Source organism: Rattus rattus, chromosome 9 (genome assembly GCF_011064425.1).
Source record: "Rattus rattus isolate New Zealand chromosome 9, Rrattus_CSIRO_v1, whole genome shotgun sequence".
Classification (NCBI taxonomy): domain Eukaryota; kingdom Metazoa; phylum Chordata; class Mammalia; order Rodentia; family Muridae; genus Rattus; species Rattus rattus.
The window spans coordinates 74646935-74667552 of NC_046162.1; the positions used below are offsets into that span (position 1 = coordinate 74646935).

The 20618-nt window shown below is 52.4% G+C and overlaps 2 protein-coding genes across 2 annotated transcripts in view; both read right to left on the reverse strand.

Moving 5' to 3' along the window:
* Nucleotides 1-1340, reverse strand: part of Ttyh2 (tweety family member 2) — a 43608-nt gene extending 42268 nt beyond the window's left edge. Inside the window, exon 1 of the mRNA XM_032913303.1 lies at nt 1140-1340. Within this exon, the coding sequence (XP_032769194.1) occupies nt 1140-1268 (129 nt within the window). The 5' untranslated portion in view covers nt 1269-1340. The remainder of the gene's footprint in view (nt 1-1139) is intronic.
* Nucleotides 1341-5470: 4130 nt separating this feature from the next.
* Nucleotides 5471-9117, reverse strand: Rpl38 (ribosomal protein L38). Its single transcript, XM_032913811.1, has 5 exons — nt 9047-9117; nt 8838-8871; nt 8685-8745; nt 5788-5910; nt 5471-5537 (listed from the first exon to the last, which is right to left on the reverse strand). Exons 2-5 carry the CDS (start codon nt 8838-8840, stop codon nt 5512-5514), a joined length of 213 nt encoding a protein of 70 aa, XP_032769702.1. The 5' UTR covers nt 8841-8871; nt 9047-9117; the 3' UTR covers nt 5471-5511.
* Between the last annotated feature and the right edge of the window lie 11501 nt (nt 9118-20618).

Consider the following 20618-nt stretch of genomic DNA (forward strand, 5'->3'; position numbering starts at 1 on the left):
GGAGCCCCTGGCCTCAGAATGAGGACAATCTGGGAGGACAAGAAGCCACTCCTGGGCAGTCTAGAGAAGCCCTGCTCCGCCAGATGCCCCACTATGGAGATTAGGACATGGTGCCAGCCACTGCAGGTCAAAGTCCAATACGAGCACAGAGCTCTGAACTAATAATGGGCCTCCTCCTAAGCTGCCGCAGCCCCTGAATCTTTGACCCAGCAGAGGGAACTGACTCAGCCCGGCCACAGAGGCCGTCGTGGGTTTAACCGCGGCTGAGATGGGCCGGGAGACGGTAGCTGGGTCTGGAAAAGAAGCCTGGACCTGCTCACCAAACCCTCAAGGGAAAGTCTTCATTCATCAGGGACAATTCAGAAGTATAAGGATGAGGAAGGTAACTGGCCTGGGGACCAGGACCCCAGGGTTTCTGGGCCCAGAAGGCTGTAGAGAAGGGACGCCAGAACAGACAGGGCAGTTGCAGGATGTGGTGCGAGATCGAGTGGATCTGAAGCCGCCTTCCACCCTTGGCTCAAACAGCTGTGGGTTTTTGGCGTCCAAGAGGTTAGTCACCCACGCCGCTTCTTTCAGGCTCGCAGCCTTTGAGAAGCAGCCAGGGCAGAGGTATTGGCAGCGGCGGCTACCCTGCCGGCTGGGGCTGGGGAAAGGAGCGCAAAGGATTCCGGAGACTCAAGTCAGTTTCTGCCTAAACTTCTCTCAGGCCATCAGGGGGCCGGGAGAGAAAGTGTCTGGCGTTGGAGTTTCAGGAGGGGAACTTTGGAGCACCCCTGCGCACCCACACACATCGGCCGCCAGTCACCCCGATTCAGATGCCCCACCCCCACTGTAAGTCTTCGGAAGGCTCAGCCCCCGCCTCCCGCGCACAGCCTCCGCGTCCTTCCTCTTCTTCCCCAGCGTACTCTACTCCAACCTTTCCAGCTTTACGAACCCCGAGGTTTCCATCTAGGACGAGCGTCCCGGCCAAGGGACTCGGGAGAACCGAGAGGGCCCAACTGGGAACCAAGAGAGTCTGAGAAGCACGGAGAGCGCGGACTGCCGAGGCAAGAGAGAATGGAGCGGGACTTGGGCGAGCGAGAGGCAGCTCTGGCTCCCGCTCTCAGGGTCCCTCTCAGTGGATGGGATTACGGGCTTACCTCCTGGTAAGTTTCGTCGCTAGGGCTGAAAGTGCTGTCCACGCGCTGCAGGCGCAGGCCGAGGTGCGGGACGCTGTGAAGCCACACGACCCACCAGGGCGCAATGTACTCCACGCGCGCCGCCGGCATGGCTAGCACAAGCTGCAGCAGGTCCGCTGCCACAGCCAGCGCCGATACCACTACCCAGCTCAAGACGCGATCCGGCTCGGCCCCGCCTAGACCCCGCCTCATGTCCAGCCCTAAGTGAGGACACGCCCCACCTAGCACGAGGCTCTGCCCTGGTCCCGCCCCGCCTCGGGCCCTGCCCCACCTCTCCTCTCTTGAGCCTCTTCCTGGACACACCCACCCGCTCCAGAAATTAAGACTCAAAAGCATGCACTGATCCTTGCTAAAGCATCAGAATAGTGGCACAGGTTTGATGCTGCATGTCTTAGGATGGTACGGCAAAAGGATCAGGAGTTCAAAGGTCATCCTCAGGTCAGTAGCGAGTTGGAGGCCAACCTGGGCTATGTGAGACCTGATCTTAAAAAAAAAAAAGAAAAAAAAAAAAAAAAGACAAAGTGCCAGTGGATACATAATTAGTAATCTTGACCTAGGAGGCCGGGCTAGTCCTTAATTCATTCTTCTATTTCTTTTTTTAATTAATTAACTAATTTTCTTCAGTCTGCTGGGTCTCACTGTGTAGCCCTGGCTGTCCTGGAACTCATTCTGTAGACCAGGCTGACCTTGAACTCACAGTGATCTCCTGCCTCTGCCTCCCTGCTCCACAACACCCGGCGTATTTGTTGATTACAGTGTTAGGATTAGAACCTAAGGCCTGGAGCATGCTTGACAAGGGCTGTGCCACTGAGCCCTTTAAAGATAGAGCCTAAGACAGGAGGTGGTGGTGCATGCCTTTCGTCCCAGTATTTGGAAGGCAGAGGCAGGCAAATCTCTGTGAAAAGGAGGCCAGCCTGGTCTACAGAGTGAACTCCAGAACAGCCAGAGCTAAACGGAGAAACCTCGCCTTGAAAACTCCAAGTGGGGAGGAGGAGATGGAGACTAAGTTGTCCAGACTGACCTTGAACGGAGGATCATCCTGCCTTAGCCTTCCGAGGGTTGGAATTATGGACTTATGACACCACGGACGACAAGATTCACTCTCAACCACTTGTTCTAGAATCTACCGTGTAAATCATGGGCACTCAGAGCTTTTGAGCTCCTAGAGGGGATGGGTGGACAGAGGGAACACAGGACGGGAGGGCCACCTACTGTGTCAGAGCAGACAGAAGCTCCGAGGCGAGGCCTTGCTGACTTACACACTGTGTGTGTGGATGGCAGCACACACGTCACCATGTGCTAGGCTGGAGGGTGTTTTGGGGGGAAAGTAAAACAGGGTGCAGCAACGCCAGGAGCCGTCACTTCTGCAGGCTCCTGCAGGCCTCCAGCCCTCTGCATACTCCAGAACGCAGGCCATCGCTCCTCTGCCTTTTGCTTAGAATCAACTGTAGTGCTCCCAGCCCAAGTGCTAAGGAGGTTGGTGGTGGGCAGGTAAGTGTCGGTAGACTCATGTTAGGTGGCAAAGGGGAGGGCAAGTGGGGTCAGGTTTGGTTGGGAACAGTGCTGGGGAGCCAGCTGGAGGGTGCTTGGTGCTACAGGGAGAGGAAGGAAAGGAGACCCCAGAGAGATGAGGGAGAATTTCTAACTAGGTGCTGGGGGTGCCCCCAGAACAGGCAGGCACTCTTGCTCTGTGGAAGAACCTTGCTAGAAGCGAGTTCCTCTCTGCTCTGCCTGGGCACCGGGACCTCTCCTCACCATCAATTCCATCCTGTAGTTACCAGAGCCTGGCTGCTACCACATCCGAACTGGACAGCTGAGGCTCAAATCCCGCCCCTTGGTCTCACACAGATGTCTTGCTAGTTCAGCCTTGTCTAGGAATCTCCCTACCTGAGGACACTTAGTGATGAGTAAAGCCCAAAATTCCTGACCTTACAGCTGTTTAGTAGGGAGGGTAGGTTTTAAACCTCCGTGATAACATACATGTCCAGTGCTTCAGTTCTGTATTGGTTCAAGGAGGGAGAGTAGTCTGGGGGTGCCTCCACAAGGAACACAGTTATGCTGATGTCTCCAGAGGATTCTGAGTGGTAGATGGGAATCTTATGGGATCAGGGGAGAAAGGGAATCGTCAGGAAAACCCAGCAGCTGCAGGGCAAGGGCAGGAGAAAGCTGTGACTGCCTCTAGTGGCCAGGGTTGGGGAGGGGCTTTTAAGTGGATTTAAATGTTCTGTGGATTTGAACAACCCTTACACAACTAAGATTTATAGGCCTACACCCAGAAGGATGAGTTTTTCCCAGTAAGACAGGGTCTTGCTACATAGTCCTGGTTTCCTAGAACTATGTAGCCCAGGCTGTCCTGGAGCTTGTGGCAATCCTGCTAGTCGCCCAGGTGCTGAGATCACGAGTGTACTAACCCTGCAGGTAAATTACAGAGAAAGACAGCTGGTGTAGCGATGTGTCTCTAGGAGTGTGCAAGTGTAGCACTAAGGAAGCAGAGGCAGAGGGTCACAAGCTTAAGGCAGCCCAGGCAATACGGCAAGGGCTGCAAAAGAAAACCTATCTGTAGAGAGAATGTCAATAAAAAAGCTGATGGCCAATGACCTGAGGCAGGAAAAAAGGAGGTGGGACACTGGAAGGAAGTGAGGATTCTGGGAGACAGTAAGACATAAAAGGGAGGAGTTGGACACAAATGAGCAAGGAGATGTACTCAGAGACACTGAGGAGACAAGGAAGAAATGGTTCGGGATTGAAGGAGAGGTTAACAAAGCAAGTGGTAGATACGGCATAAGAGCTAGTCAGGGAATGAGTCAAAGCTTATGGCCTAGGCATTTAATAAAAACAAATTTAGTCTCAGTCATCAACCCCGGACTGGGAAGGAAAAACATCCTTACACCTATCTTAGCAGATTTCTGAGCTCAAGGGCAGCCTGGTCTACCCTGTCTCAAACAAATAACATGGGGTTGGGGATTTAGCTCAGTGGTAGAGCACTTGCCTAGCAAGCGCAAGGCCCTGGGTTCGGTTCCCAGCTCTGAAAAAAAGAAAAAAAACAAAAAAACCAAATAACATAATAGGTCACCCTGAGGGAGAGCTCAGTGCCACGGCATTCTAATGCAAAGGGGGAGGCCAACCAGGAGTCCACTACTGCAGAACTTAGTGCTCCCCACGGCTGACTGACGCTAGCCAGGCCCTCAGCAGTGGTGAATCCCCATCACCTGAAGGCACAAAGACATTATTCAGTCTCTGGAGCCGGCCTGGACCACAGAAGCGCACCCTAAGTGACTCAGGCTTGCCAGGGTAGGAGGTGCTGCATGAAAAAGTGCCTTCAGCAGACCACAAGGCCAAACTCTGTCGGTCTCCTAGGAGCCAGGGTGAGCCTCTGAGAAATGTATTTGTGACAAAAAAACCCCAAAGCTGTGAACTGTCTTCCTTGGGAATCCTAAGCAACCAAGCTTCCATCCCACCCTTTCCGGGAGTAAACAAAACCCATTGTCTCCCCAAAAAGCTTGCAGCATATGCAAAAATGACCTCTTCCAGCAAGCCGATCTTTCTAGAACCCGCTTGTTTAAGCATTTAACACAGCCTGTTGTACTACACTTCCTAAAAGCATTAGACTCCCCAGTCACTGCACTGCGGTCCCAGTACTCGGGAGGTGGAGACAGGAGGATGGGATTCAAAGTCAGCCCTGGGATACACAAATTTCTATCTCAATAAACAACCCCTCCTTAATCATGGGGCTTATTTACTGTAGTAGAGCGCCACCTGGTGGCAGCCCCAGTGGCTTTGTTGACTTTGCCTGTCCTTACTATTTCTTAAAAATCATCTCCAAAACCCTGTGTTGTCTGCTTGCATGCATGTGCACCATGCACGATGCAGTGCCGAGGCATTAGACCCCCGCCCCTCCCCACTCCCAGCGGTCCACAGTAAGTGAACCCCTACAGAAACCATCCTTTCTTCTGCAGTCACCCCAGAAGCCCATGTTTCTTGACTTCCCTTTCCCAAGTCTTACAGTATGAACTTCTTCCTCTGGCATCCAAGGATGCATGGCTCACCCTGCAGCTTAGAAGCCCCCCACCCCATCTGTATCAGAATGCAGCCCACCCCAAGGCCCACTTCCAAGCCTTGGGAGTATATGTCAGCTTCCCTCCATGAAGAGAAGGCTCTTCTAAATGCCTTCCCAGACTTAGGCGACAAGGAAGGTGATTCACCCACTGAGATCCCAGTTCAAGGTCTGGGACGCAGAAGGCAGCACCATCTCAAAGCAATACGACGCCCCTCAAAGACTGAGGACACAGACAGACTTTTCAGGGTTTTTAATAGTCACATGCAGAGGTCCGGTTCATTTCAGCTCCTTCACTGCCAAACCTGGGGAAAGAAAGATCGATGGTTGACACAATTCCCTTTGGAGCTACCCCCTGCATTTTCCCCGCCCCTCCCTCTGCAAAGTCAGGATTATCAGAGCAGGCTCTTTTGAGAATTAAATAGACTATAATCTGCCTGGGACCAAGGAAGCCATTTCTGGGATCAGACAGAACTGAGAATCACAGCCACAGGAAACACCGTAAAGTGGCTCTCCCAATCCTGCTCACCCCACTACTGCCTCAGGGTTACTCACCTGGGGGCAGGGACTGCTTCAGCTTCTCCGCCTTCTCCTTGTCTGTGATAACCAGGGTGTAGAGGTACCTGCTACAGCGGACCTTGAACTTTACATTATCCTTGTTTTTCTTGATCTTGACAGCTGCCAAGGAAACCACAATCCAGGATGAGAAGCAGTGCAGAACCACAAAGAGGTCACACACCTTATACTCTTAAGTGGCTGAAACTTTCAGCCACCCCCCACCACACTTTCTGCTCTGCTTTCAAATGCAGGAAAGCCACACTTTCCCAGTTGTACTCAATTCATTTACACATGCACACAAAATCTGCACTTAGTACACTAAACACTGCACCACAGAACATTCTAGAACGACCTGTGATAACCTTTTTAAAGGGACAGCTTACACAGGAAGGAAATGAGTTATCTGCTGGGATTAATAACTTTCCAGCCTTCCACTTTTGGCAACCAATTCTCTACACGCAAGGACACCGGAAGCACAGAGCTCCTGTCAGACGCTCCACTCAGTGTGCGGGGAAGCGCCTCCTACATTTTTGTGGAACCTGGTTCTTAGTAATATTTTTAAATTTTGGGTAAACTCATGCCTGTGTATGGGCACAGACACGTGAGTGTGGGATGCCTGGAGTCCAGAAGAGGCTGTCACTGCTATAGGCACATTTGAGAGCCGAAGGATGCCGGGAACCAAACTCCACACTAGCTGTAAGGGCTCTTAACTCCACTCATGGTTAGAAAGCAGTCAAGTGCCTAATGCTTCAGACTCAAGCACCTAACCAGAGACACGCATTCTGCCTTAACCTCACAGAACAGCACAAGATCGCCGCGCACCTGCTCTCTCAACTCTCTGCCAGTGGTTACTCCTGGGACAGGGCACTTCACAGGAAGTCTGGCTCCTATCTTACCAAATGCAGTCATGGCCACAGCATCCACCCCATGCTGCCCAGCAGCCACTGCACCCCTGAACATTGAGTCAAACATTATCTCCAGTCTCTGGAGGTCATTGATGTCTGAGACAGGGTCTCATGTATCCAAGCAGATCCCGAACTCACTGTGGTGGAGGGCCTCGAACTCTCCGGATCCTTCTGCCTCCAACCAAAAGCCCTGGGGTTACCATGTCCAGTTAGGCCAGTGCTGGGAAATGACCCCCGGAGCCTTAAGTGCTAGGTAGGGGCCCTCACATCCCAGCCCCAAGCATTACTCTAAGTGCAGCCACACATAACGAGATACAGCAATTCCGCCTCCGAGGAAATAGCCAATATGATGAAATAAATACCGAGTCAGGCTGACAGTACACGGGTAAGCAGCCCAGTGTCCACCAACACAGTAGAGACACCGTCCAGGGCATCCCCACACGTTTGTAATACCAGCACTTGGGAGTCGGAGGCAATTCAAGGTCAACGAGAAGCCAGTGTGACAGCGGAGTGGCTAAAGGCACTTGCTGTCAAACCCAAGGACCAGAGTTTGGTTCCTGAGACCTGCCCCATAGGAAAACCAACTCCCTCAAGATGGCCTCTGGCCCCACATGTACACACACAGAATAAACAAAAACACAAGGAGGAAAACAAATCAGAAATGGTGGCCAGGGTCTACAAACTGAACATTTAGGAGGCTGAGAGAGGAGACTCCCTGCTCTAGATCAGAGGTCAGCCTAGGCTACAAAGTGAGTGCCAAAGTCACTCAGGGTCCATATAGCCTGTTTCTAAAAACAAAGGCACCTCTCCCAACAAATACGCTTGATTCCTTTTTTTAGCTACTTGAGGAATTTGAGGGATCGGCTCGGTTGACCTCACCAACCCGGAGGTACCACCTCTGGCTTCACATTCTCCAAGTCAAACAGGAAGAAAGACCTGTAGCCCCTGACAGAGCTGGCAAGGCAGTGCCAGAACACAGACCCTGCTGAGCCCATCAGCAGGAGACATCCTCCTGGCTGGTGACGGCCGGCCCACACAGCACCAGATCAGAGGCAACAGCTTGCCTGACGTGACAGGGCACACCTAAGGTCCTTGCGGTCCATCCAAAGGCTCTTCCTGTCCACCTAACAAGACAGCCCAGCAGGGCCTACTTCCGCTCATTATCTGGTGCTCATAAAGACGGATCTGAGAGGAAAAGGAAGGCACACAGGGCTATCTCACATAGCAGAAAAACAGACTTTTTTGCTCCCATGTGAAGATAACGTCACCAAGGTCTCTCACTACACACATCCTTCCAAACATCCTTTAAATAGGAGAGGACAATTCCCTCCTTGTGTATGAAGGAACAACACAAAAACAGCAGGGGCCGACAAACATCTTTGAACCTGCTTCTTTTAATCGTCTATTTTTGACACAGTGTAGCCAAGGAGAACCTCGTCATTTCCCCATCCCTTTGTCTCTGCCTAGCGAATTCGGGGATTACCTACTCTGTGCACCAGGACTGGCTCTGAATTCCAGCTCATGCAGAGTGGGAACGAACCCAGCGCGTCTAGAAGCGTCTTGCTATGTAGGCCAAGGCTGGTGCTGGATGCTCCATCCTCCTGCCTTAGCCTACGACTAAGCAAGCATGGGCCTGCATGCTGGGTCTGCTTTCGTCTCGTTACCCTTTATTTGGAAGCTGGAGATTACAGGTAAATGACACTTCCTCTCTTTTTAATTATTTGAAGACAGGGTCTCACTATGCAGCCCAAGAGGGCTTCTAACTCAAGAGATCTCCGGCCTCTACCACGTGAGGGCCGGCAAGATACTTAATGATCAGGGTGTGCACAACCGGCAGCTGCAGACCTTAGTGTTTGTGACACGCTGGATGCCATGCTTTCAGGCGATCCCGTTCGGGAACCCCACCGCAACACCGGAAAGAAACTGCTTTTCAGAGCCGCCCAATCCCTCCCTCGGCCCGTCCCATGCCTTCTGAAAGCGCACACTCACATTTGGCATCCTTCCGCCGGGCTGTGAGTAGAAAGTCCTTGATTTCCTCAATTTTCCGAGGCTGCAACACAGGGGAAACAGAGAATGAGCTCGGGGGACATAAAGCGACCTGGAGGCGCTCAAGCCCGTCCCGGTCCCTGGTCCCGGACTCACCATGGCGACGGGCGCTCGGCTCTGGCGTCAGCACCTGTGGGGAACAAGCCTCCGAGTTAAACGGCCGCGATCCTGCTTCCCGGATCGGCCCCGCCGCACCCATTCCTCCTCCCTCACACGCTCCCTACAGACCCGTGCTCCCCAAACCCAACCCGGCTACGGATTGCCTCGGATTTAACTCCCTTCCCCACCTGCCCAAAAAAACTCACAGGAGCGAGCACCGAAGAAGACGGAAAAAGAACGAAGCTTCCGCTTCCGGGCAGTTAAACCCGCCCAACGGCAGAAATTGGTACGGTGTCTGGAAAGGGCCAAAAGCATTTATGCGTTCATTATTTTAATTTCAGCAGCCCTGCCCTCTTCTGGTTCAAATTAGTAGTGCAGCTTCTTAAAGTATTGGACAGTTAGGGGGCCAGCATCACCCCTCGTCTCCCTTATCCTCTCACCACCCCTGTTATCCCCTCTTTCTGTCACCCATTAATTTACTTTTACATTTTATTTTTATTTCGTGTGTATTTAGTTTGCGTGTATATCTGTGCCTCGCATGTATGCAGTGCCCATGGAGGCCAGAAGAGGGCATCGGATCTCTGGGAACTGTAATACAAACAGTTGTGAGCTGCCTCGTAGGTGCCAGGGATCCGAACCCAAGTGTTCTGGAGGAGCAGCCAGTGCTATATTCGCTTTTTTTTTTTTTTTTTTTTTTTGAGACAGGGGTCACCTATCTTCTTCATGTTTGTAACAGGCCCAGCAGAAATGAAGATATTCCAAAGAGACACTTGTGTGCCTCACTTGATCAGGCAGGGCAGAATTTCTGCAACTGCCTAGGTAATCAGAAATGGCTCCTGTGTTGGCTTTTTTTTTTTTTTTTTTTTTTTCCTCGGGGCTGGGGACCGAACCCAGGGCCTTTCGCTTGCTAGGCAAGCGCTCTACCACTGAGCTAAATCCCCAACCCCAACTGTGTTAGCTTCTTAAGACCCATTCCCGAGCTCAAGAATTGAGCCTCCTGGGCTGGAGAGATGGCTCGATGGTTAAGAGCACTGACTGATCTTCCAGAGGTCCTGAGTTCAAATCCCAGCAACCACATGGTGGTTCACAACCATCTGTAATGAGATCTGATGCCCTCTTCTGGTGTCTGAAGACAGCTACAGTGTACTTATATATAGTAAATAAATACATTAAAAAAAAAAAAACGTAGCCCCCCCCAGCACACATCGCTTCTTTAGACATGTAAGGAAATGCTTTGGGAAGGCAGCGTTGGCTCTGTTTGCCCACTGGGTTCCTCTCAGCTGCCTTCACACCGGGCCCTAACTTCCTTAGCACCTTGTTAGTCTTTATAATGCCTTGGAGCCTAGTCTCCAGGAAACTTTAGTTAGTGATTTTATTTTTATCCACTGTTATTTTATTTCAACAGCTCTACAAATGTCTCCATTTTATTATGGTCCTCCCCCCCCCCGATTTAATAACTCACAACAGAATGTAATTGCCTTGTACTTATTACTGTGGTGCGGCCCCCCAGAGGAAGATGAGCGCTTGGCCCGGAGGTGTTGAAACTCACCTCTCCCTCTCCTCCCCCCCCCCTCCCTTTGGATGAAGGTTTCTTCGTTGGAGCTCCTGCCTCCCGGTGAAACAGGGCAGAAAAACTAATTGTGCAGGAGTCCTTTTCAAGAACAGAGCTGTGTTTCCGCAACTGAAAACCTGTCTGCTGGTTTTTCTTGGGTTTCAGACCCCGGAGCAAGCAGCAGAGGCGCGCATTTTATAGTCCAAAGCAGACCTGGCCTCCAGCTTTTCCCAGCATCCCTTGGTCCCTACCTGGCAGACATCTCTACCAACCCATGTGATGAGCTGTCCACATCCCCACCCCGCCCTCGGGCTCTTTGCTGTATAATCCAGACATTTTGGTCTCTATCTTCTCTCTGCTTCTCCTTATTCTCCCTCTTCTCCGGTCTCATTCCTTGGGACCAGTGAACTCATTAGCCCGAGAGCAGTTCTCCCAATAAACCTGTTTTAATTTGGCTTGAATTGGCTCATTTTTACCGGCGGAGATAGAATTTATCAGTAATCGCTGGAGAAGCTTAGGGTGAGATGGGAGCGGGGGTGCGGGGGGGGGGGCAGTTACGATCTGAGAATCGGCTGTTCCGTCCTGACCCGGGACATTCCCATAGTTCCCTGCTCGACTTTGCTGTTCGCCTTCTCTCCAGGGCGGATGCCTTTCCGGTCTTTTCTGCCTCCCTTCTCCTCAAGTAACTGCCCCTTTGGCCAAACCGAGAGCCTCTTAAGTTGCTGGTGCTTGTGGTCTGCAGGAACTTCTTTATTACGACGTCCCTTCATAGCTCATTCCATCTTCTACTTGGGGGCAGACCTTCGGCTCCGATGCTCCTCCCCCCCTCTGATAAAGCACCTTTGATGCGGTGGGAGGGGGTGCCTTAGCGGGCACGGAATGAAAGGAAGTTTTGTCTGGGACCTGGAAACGGGGACTGGAGAAGGAGTGGAGGCAGAAAGGGGACAGAGAAGGACACAGAGAGAAGAGATCTGTATAGGCTGTGTGGCAATGGGGGCGGGGGGTTAACTCTGTTTTTTTTAAAGAGTCTCCCCGTGTTGAACTAGCTATCCCGGAACTCACTGTGTAGACCAGGTTGACCTTGAACTCAAAGAGATCTGATGACTCCACCTTCCAAGTGCTAGGATTAAAGTCGTGGATCACCACACCCAGCCTTTTTTATGGGGGGAGGGATATCTTGTAGCTCAGGCTGGCCTCCCTGTGTAGCAGAGGGTGGCCTCCTTGAGCTTCTGAACCTCCTGCCACCACTTCCTGAGTGTTGTCATTACAGACGTGAGCCACCATGCCTGTTGCTGATGACTGGACCCAGGACTTCTGCACGCTGGGCAAACACTCTACCACCGACTTGCTACATCCTTCGTCCCTGGCAAGGCTAAACTCTCCGTGTGGTTGTACTGACTTTGTTTGAGGGCAAGGACAAGGACAACTTTCTGGAGGCAGCTCTTAGATTTGATACTCACGTATACAGTAGGTGCTTAATGCTGGCTTCTCAAACTGGATGTGACATTGGAAAGCGCTCAGTAGAAGGGACAGGGAGAGGAAAGCACACATGGGGAGTTAAAAGCAGAGAGATTCGGGTCAGGTACTCTAAGCACTCCCTATCACATAGTAGGTGCACACAGTACGTGTGTACGTGATAACTGGCGCCTCTGCTCCTTACTGTGGCACCAGTCAGGTGGTGATGTGGGTAAGAAGATGAACATAATTCCCACTGGCAGCCGCCCCAGGGAGACAGATGTTGGCTCTCTTGAGTTGTGTGATTTAGGAGAGCGCAGATGCATAGTAAAAACCCGAAGGCACATTTGTTCAAGGACCAAGGTCTTCTCCAGCTCCCCCAAGGGGGAACAGATAACAACGAGTAACAAAGGACACTGCAGGGCAAAGCATGGTGTGCAGAGGGAGGGTGTCTCAGGCTCCTGGCAGAACCTCAGCGTTAGGATCTGAGACGCAGACCAAGGCAAGAAGTGGCTGGGACTGGTCCCTCGTGCAACATCTGTACTGCAGCTTCCCTGTGACTCTCAAACATACACGTGATGGTAGTCACTAAAGGGGGTTCCTGCAGGAGAGGAGGGCTCTCCTCTGGCCAGAATGGGGTCCACATTGCCTGTCAGGGCTCCTGTGTCTGTGAAGCCTGGAGGGGAGACTAGAGAGTCTTACACCTTTCTTGCTTTCATCTACCTGCTGGCCTTGGGACTGGCCCTGGCAGGGTCTGCTAAAGGGCAAACAGGGACCGAGAGGCACCCCTCTCCTTTCTCTTCCCCTCCAATGGGAACCCTGAAGGCCCATCCACTTGGATTTCTCTCTTCAGCAGCCCCAGAATGGGGCAAAGACCTGGCACCTCACTCCCAGACAGGCAGAGAGGAAGTGTCAGATACAGTGTGCTTTAAAGGAGCTGAGAAGCCGGCCTGGCATCTGGCTCAGACAAATGGTTGATGGACGGGCTCCCAGTGGGAAGGACAGAGAAAATGGTTAGCCTAGGGTGCAGAGAACCTGGGGTTCTTTTGGAAAGTCGGAAAGTTCTGTGGGGGGTCAAAACAGATTCCCTCTCATGCTAGAGTAATCTCTTGAGCTCTGGGTTTCTGTGTCTAAGGCTGGGGGGTGGGGGAGTGAAGTGGAGGGCAGATAGGATGAGAAGCAGGTCACCAACAGTCCTGGTTTACTCCCTGGCTGTTTGGGATGTGCGTGCAGTGTCCACTTCTGACCACACGGGGGCGCCAAGACTGGAGACTGAACGGCAAAGAGCCTGCCTTCTGGCTTAAACCCCAATTCTCAGGCTTATAAATTGTGGCTGCGATTGGTGTAGTATTTCATACCTAGAGGAGTGCTTTCTTAGCTCCAGTCACACTTAGTCTCCAGGAAACCCCCAAGGGCCCCATGCCTTCCGCTGTCAGCATAGCTGGCCTTTAAATCTGTCCTGTGGGAGCTGTCCATAAACCTCCCAGAGGCTCAGCACAGGGAGAGCCTGGGGTTCTCCATGAATTTGGCTACCTGCAAGAGTGGGTGGGGATGGAGAGGAGGATGAGGAGAGAGGAGAGTTGTGCTGTTTTTGGAATCTAAGATGGAAAGTCTAAGTGGGGTGCTGGGTACCCCCCTCTTTCCAGCCCCCACAGAATCCTGATAGTCATGAGAAGCAGACATACACAACCAGATGTTCAGCCTCAAATCTTGATCAGACAGTAGTGATACCTCTTGAGCTCCTCCTCCTTTTCCTCTCTTCCTCTTCCTCCTCTTCCTCCTCCTCCTCTTCCTCCTCTTCCTTTTCCTCCTCCTCACCTTCCTCCTCCTCTTCCTCCTTCTCCTTTTCCTCTTCCTCCTCCTCTTCCTCTCCTCCTCTTCCTCTTTCTCCTCTTCCTCCTCCTCTTCTTCCTCTTCCTCTTCCTCTTCTTCTTCCTCCTTCCCATCATCATCATCATCACCACCACCATCATCACCATCATCATATATTGGCTCAGGAGGCCCAGGTTGTCCTTAAACTTGTTAAGTAGCAGAGGGTGACCTTGAAATTCTGGTGCTCCCACTTATACCCCCTGAGAGCTGGGATTACAGACAAACCACCATACTGGGTTTATGCCCAGGGCTTCATGCATCCGAGGCAAGCGCTCTACCAACTGAGCCACATCCTCAGCCAGGAGCTCAGCATGACCGATGCCCTTTTCCAGACCAGATCCTTGTCTCTGCGGCTGGGGGCTGAGGCTGTTCAGAATGCTGTGGAATTTGGGTAGCCTCCCGGTTTGCGTGCACTTGATGCCCCCTCTCCACAATCCTGAAGGATAAAAAAATGCCCATGTACTCGGCCACGTGCACTGCTGGGTCTGGTTGTGAGTCCCCAGGACTAGCAGGACAAAGCTGAAGAAATATTTTTGCTATTGTTTTCATGGGTCTTCCATCGTGGACCACTGCCTTTTGCTCCTGGGGCTGGAATCTGGAGCTATACACGTGCTAGGCAGACACTGCTAGTGACCTACCCTAGTGACACCCCAGTCCCATGGTCTGGTTATTTATTTCCAAGCCCAGACCACCAACATCGCTTTGTTTTGTGTTTGAATCAGGGTCTGGTTATGTAGCCCTAACTCAACCTGGTACTTCCTATGTCGTTCAAGCTAATTGTCAAACTCATACCAATCCTCCTGCCTTAGCATCGTGGGCACTGGGATAACCACCATGCCTGACTTCAGGCCAGGTCTTGCACCCCAATTCCCTTTCTTATATTTACATAGAGTGTAGAAGTTCAAAGTCTTTATGCAGACACTCAGAGGGTTGCTACACCTCCTTTGGCCTCCTAGGGCTGCAAAGCAGCTGCTCTCGGCTGGGACCATGGCTAGAACAACCTCCATCAGGAAGCCTTGGGTCTGTGTGGGACAGGTAGACAGGAGAGGGAACAACCACACCAAGTCCACCGTTAAGATACCCGGGAGAGCAAACATTGCCCCAAGCCAGTTCACCTCCCTGGCGCACCCATTGTTGGCCAGGTCCTGTGTCACTTCCCTGCTGTGGTGATGTGTATTTAAGCCCACAGTTGTGTGTCTCTGCCTCTGTTTCCACCGCAGGGAACCCAGAGACTAACAGTGAAGGCGGAGATGAGGGAGGCCGCCACATGATCGAAGTGCTTCAATTGGGGTGTGCCGCGGGATAGATCACCCAGGCTGGGGATGGGTCAGGTCTGCGAGGGATCCACCAGGCTTCTTCCTAGGTAACCTTCCAGGGGTACATAGAAACTCCAGAGGTACAAGAGCAAAAGAACGATCAGTTTGAGTGGCTTTAATCCAGGTGCCCTCCTAGGAAGAGGACACTGTTCTTGGAGACAGACTGTCCGGGATCACGCTAGTGTTTGGCTAAGTAGTCTTCAGAAATCGGCGGTTGTGGGGTTTATTTTTAAGGAGGGCTTCAAATACTTGTTCTGATTCAGGCCACACTGGCCACTTGTGGCTGGACCTCACTTAGTAGCCTCGCTTCTGGGCACCCAGGAGACCGGAGGGACACAGGCGGATTCTTCCCAGCAGGTGGCGCTGCGGATGTTCACGAGGAGTGAGTCCTAGGTAGGGGCTGGAGGAGGAGGGCTACCGAGTGAGCACCCTCCCTTGCTCAGCCTTGGTGAGGCAGCAGGGACCCTGGAAAACCCCAGGGGTATCCTCTAGCGGGGTACAGAGTCGGTACTGACAGATGATGGTTCTTCAATTCCCCTGCCTCACGGTACAGGCCTTTCTTCAAGCTGCATTCCTAGCATCCAATCTGCTCCTGTAAAAAAGAACAGATTGGACCGGTCTCCCAGCAGCAGGGAAAGTAATATCGAGGCCGAGGAGAATCCATCTTGAGTGCAAGGGACAGGCCACCCTCTTATATATCAAGCCGTGCCAGGGTGAGGGGACGTTGGAGAGGAAAGAGAAAGGGCACCGTCCCTTCAGAGAGCAGGGCAAGGGCCAGCCTATCGGTGTGTATATATCTTGCATTATGCAGCGTGGGAGAGAAAATCAATAGAGCTGTCAGCCGTTAATGCATTCAGCCCTGCCACCGTCCCCACCCCGGGATGCTCCAGACGGATGCTTCAAATTAAACAAGAGGGAAGGGAGAGGTGCGCGGGAGGCCAGGAGACATACACCCTGACAGGCCGGAGGAAAGCAGAGGCACAACTGAGGGGCTGAGGAAATTAAAGTCCATCAATCACAGGCATAGAGAGCATCCCCCAGCATGAACGACAGGAGGATGCTCGGCACCAGGCACCAGCAGAAGTGTCCGATCAGTGGCTGGCTACAGGTCCCTCTTGCCTGGTGGAATCCCTTGGGAGGCAGGTGACTGGCCTGTGGCTTGTCTCGTTCTCTGATTGGATCCTTAGGAGGAGGGGTGAGAGGGTAATTCAGGCTTCCTGCCTTGATGGAGTATGTGTGTGCCAGGATGGAGAGGTGGGCAGGATCTCTGCCTGTGTGTGGTGGTGGCCATATTGCTCACTGATGACAAAAATGGGTCTTAGAGCAACCCCACTCTGCTTGGTCACCCCCATCCGTTTCTCCTCTCTGCTTCATTTACCTTAGTCCACGTCTCAGGCAGGCCGGCTAGCTGTCTGCTGCTCTTTAAGCCTAGAGGCCAGCCACCTGTGAGCAGACCTTGGCTCTCCCTTGGGCTCTCCCTCAAGTCTCTCACTAATGACCACAGTGTGGGAGCAGAGTGGTCCTGGTTTCCTACTGCGCTGTCCTTCTGCCTGGGGCCGGGGGTGGGGGATGGCGGTTTAGTCCTGGCAAAGGGTTAGGAAAGTTGGTCTGGGGAGACCCTGAGTAAGTAAGTAGGAGAGTGAAGCATCGAGTCACCTTCCTGCCACATCTTCATCCTAGGGCTCCTTGGGAAGAGGGAAGAATGGGACTCACACCTGAGTGAAGGGTGGAGGCTTCCTGGATCCCTCCGATATGTTCCCGGCAGCCTGTGGGTCTCTGAAGTTTCATCAGGAAACAGGCCAAGTCAGGGGTTGTTTGAGGTAGGTGCAGGAAGCCAGGAGCAGGGGGCGCAGGGCCTTGGGGGGACTGACAGAGATAGGTAAATAGTAAATTACCAGCAGGACATTGTCACCAGAACCTCAGACAGCCCAGGCTGCAAGGGGAGCTGACCCTCAGCCTGGCTAGTCCCCGGGGGAGGCAGCTGGGATTGAATACTCTCTGCTCTTACTCCCCCTTAGCAGGGAGTTCCATTAATGGAACCTATCAGGGTCATGGAGTGCTGGCTTAGGCTGGAAGAATGTGTTGCTGTCCCCATCATGGTCCCAGGGCAGAGAATACCCCTGGGATCAAGCTGGCTCAAGCTGGCTCTCTGAGGTTTTATACTTATTTGAGTTTGTACCAGCCCTTTCCTTGTTCCTCTATCTCCATCCACCTTGTTCCCACCCTCTTCTCTCTCTCTCTCTCTCTCTCTCTCTCTCTCTCTCTCTCTCTCTCTCCCTCTCCCCCTCCCCCTCCCCCTCTTCCCCTGCCCCCCAATCCAAGAGGGCCTTTGGCTTCAGAAAGACTTCAAAGGTGGAAGAGAGCTCCGGCTGGCTTGCTGGCTCCGGTTGGTACAGCCCAACCTGCTGCCACCCGCCTCCCGTCCGGCTCCCCTCTGCACCCGGAGAAAGACGGGCCTAGTGTTGCTTCCTTGCACGACAATGCCCAAGACAGGTTCTACCAATTACCACCGGTGACTGAGTTTCCAAAAGCAATTACCAGAGCGTTGCTATACCTCCAAGGTGTGGAGAGAGAGAGAGAGAGAGAGAGAGAGAGAGAGAGAGAGAGAGAGAGAGAGCTGGGGGTACCCAGCTGGAAACGGAGGCTCCGGGGTGTGTGGGGAACATAAAGAGAGGCGGTGCAGGCCTGTGTGGAGACCTGACTCTGAGCAGGCAGCAACAACAGGGAAAGCCCGGACTAGGGGAGGGAGGCACAGTAGGCACACAGCCCTGCAAGCCAAGGCACTGTGGTTTCGGTGGCCTCTCTCTTCCTGTTTCTTCTCTGGTGCACCTGGGAATGGAAAGGCAATTCCTGTGAAGCTAGGTTTGTCTTGAGGGGATGTGGGGTGGAACGTCTGTACTTGCTTGAAGGCCAGGGCTTGAAGGCTCACTGCCAGTGGTCTCCATGGTACGTAGGCATTGCTGCTGCTTCCTATACACCCCTTCCTAGGCACAGTGATTACGAAATCTTTGGAGGAGGAAGGAAAGAGGCAGAGGTGAGCCTGACCTGTTCCCCAGAGTCCAAGTCTCCAGCTTGGGACTATGTCTTTGCTCCACCTTCCACTCTACCTGCCTCCGGAAGGACTCAAACCTATGTGGCTCTTAGCCCTCCCTAGAACTTGTGATTTTGGGGAAGACTTGGCCTTCAGGCTGAGAGGAGGGTGGATAAAAGAAGCATGCTAGATGCTGGCGGGTGAGCCAGCTTCCTGCCCGCTTGCTTCCTCCCTCTGTTCTTGCCCCGAGCCTCCTTCCCAGAAGCCTCTGTCTGACAGAGCCACTCTGCTGTTAACGGATCAAGACTTCTCTAGCAGTCTGGTTATGTATGAGCGTGGGTGAAGTCTTCAGCCAGGCTCCTGCAGAGGAATGGCTGCGGTCAGTTGTCCACCTGGCCTCAGCTTTGGAGAACTGGCCTAGGTAGGGTTCGAAGAGGGGTTGAATATGCCTCTTCCTGGAGTCGCAGCAGACCTGGCAGCAGGGACAGCAGCTCAGCAGGGAGGTGTCTACATGTGACACTGCAGTGGAGTGTGTATAAGCAAGTCAGAGAGACTGCCGGCTGACTTCCTAGTCCCATGAAATGAGAAGGGTTCTCTGCCTCGATTCATGTGGTACTTGAGGGGGCCTCTTCCTCTCTTCCTCCCCACATAGTCTCACCTCTCCCTCTAGCTGCTGTGAAGTGATTTTTTTTAAAAAAGGAAGAAGACTCGACAATCCCAAAGGTAGAAGAAGAATGTGAACGGAAGTTTCCAGAAACAAACAAACAAGCAGACAAACAAGCAAACACACAAACCCACGTGTGGCAAACATCTTCCAAAGCTGGCTGACGGTGGAGCCAGACCCATCTTGGGCTTTGATTTTTTTACAGAACCATTTATTGCCCACCAATATGTGAGATCTGATTGTGACTACTTGGTAAGCCATTTCAGGATGCATGAACAGACCCCTCACTGCCACCAAGCCAAAGGTTCAGGCCTAAGCGGAGGCTCAAACTTACTTTATTTTACTTATGTGTGCGAGTGTATGGCTCTGTATGTGCACATATGTGTGAGCGTGTACCTGTGTAAGTGTATGCCTGGGCCCGTGCTTGTCGTGTTTGTGTGTGTATGCCTGTGTTTGTGTGAGCGTCTGCCTGTGTTTGTGTGTGAATGCATATGGAAGAAGAGGCCATCAGATCCCCTGTGGCTGGAGTAAACAGGCGTTGTGGTCTGTCCCATGTAGATGCTAGGATCTGAACTCAAGTCTTCACGATTGAGCTGCATGCTCTCTAAACCACTGAGCCATATCCCCAGGTGTCTTGATTTATGACTCTTTATGGTGCATGGTATTTGGGGCAACTGAAGTCTGTGCTCCCAGGCCATGGTCACACATAGTTGGTTCCAAAACAAACTTATTTCCTTTGAGGGAAGAGCTGCATGTGTTTGATCGACAGAAAACCGAGGGGTCCTTCTGGTTAGGCATAGAACCCTGAATTGTTGGCTTGTGGGAGTAGGACTGGAGTCTTGGCTTGGACTAACAGGTAGCTGGAGGCCCTCCTGACAGAAACGGGGAACCACGAGGAAGCACAAAGCAAGCATATGAAAGTGTGGTCCCGAGAGACAGAAGTCTGGAAGTTCTCAGCACCCTCAGGGACCTGTCAGCCTCAGTTTTGGCAGTGGCTTGAGGCCTGCTGTGGTGACTTCTGATTCCTCTTCCTTTCCTTCCTCATCCCTTTGAGACAAGGTTGCATGGATCGCAGGCTGCCCTGAAACTTCCCACATAACCAAAGGTGATCTTGATCTTCTGATCCTCCTGCCTGTACCTCCTAAGTACTGTGATTATAGGTGTGTACCACTAAGCCAGGTTTATACAGTGCTGGGGATAGAACCCAGGGCTTCATGCTTGCTAAAGCAAGCATTCTACCAACGGAGTTACACCCCCAGCCCTGAGTCTGTTTTCTTTTATTGGATTTTTTTTTATTTACATTTGAAATGTTATCCCCTTCTCCCCACCCAACCACCCACCTGCGTCTGCTTTCTGATTGAAGCCTTTACCCACAACACTAGAAAATTCTTTTAGCATATACACTCAGTATAGAGATGCTCTCAGGAGACGGTTGGACCGCTTGCAGAACGCCACAGTGTGAGGCTGGGGCTATGTGGGAGAGACGGGAGAAGAGGAGGGAAAGGAGCTGAGAAGGCTCTGACACACCACATCCAGGGTTGAGCTTTAAGGTAGCAAAATTCCAGGCTCTGAGTGGGTGACTTTGGGGCTCCACGTGGGTCAGCAGCCCTGTTGCTGTTTGCTGCTCCGCTCATCCCTTAAGCTGGTTCTCTGAAGAACCGGGAGGCTGTTTCAGCCTGGCAGTAGCCGTGGAGTCCAGTGCTCAGAATGCAGGATGCATTATTTTTTAATAAAGGAGGCAGAAAACTAAAGGAGGCAGAGACCGTTCCAGCTCACCCCCAGCCAGCTGCACCTCCGGGCCATCCCTCATCTTAATGAGCCCATCCAAATCTCGTTTGCTAATGAGGAATTTAATGGCCACAGACTGACAAGCGAGACTGAGAGGGGA

Bases quoted from the DNA above. Each gene is read 5' to 3' on its own strand.
- Rpl38 (XM_032913811.1), bottom strand. The intron at 5,911-8,684 runs GTGAGTGTGCGC...TTTCCTTGGCAG, and splicing joins CCGGCGGAAGGATGCCAAAT to CTGTCAAGATCAAGAAAAAC. The intron at 5,538-5,787 runs GTGAGTAACCCT...TTCTTTCCCCAG, and splicing joins GAAGCAGTCCCTGCCCCCAG to GTTTGGCAGTGAAGGAGCTG.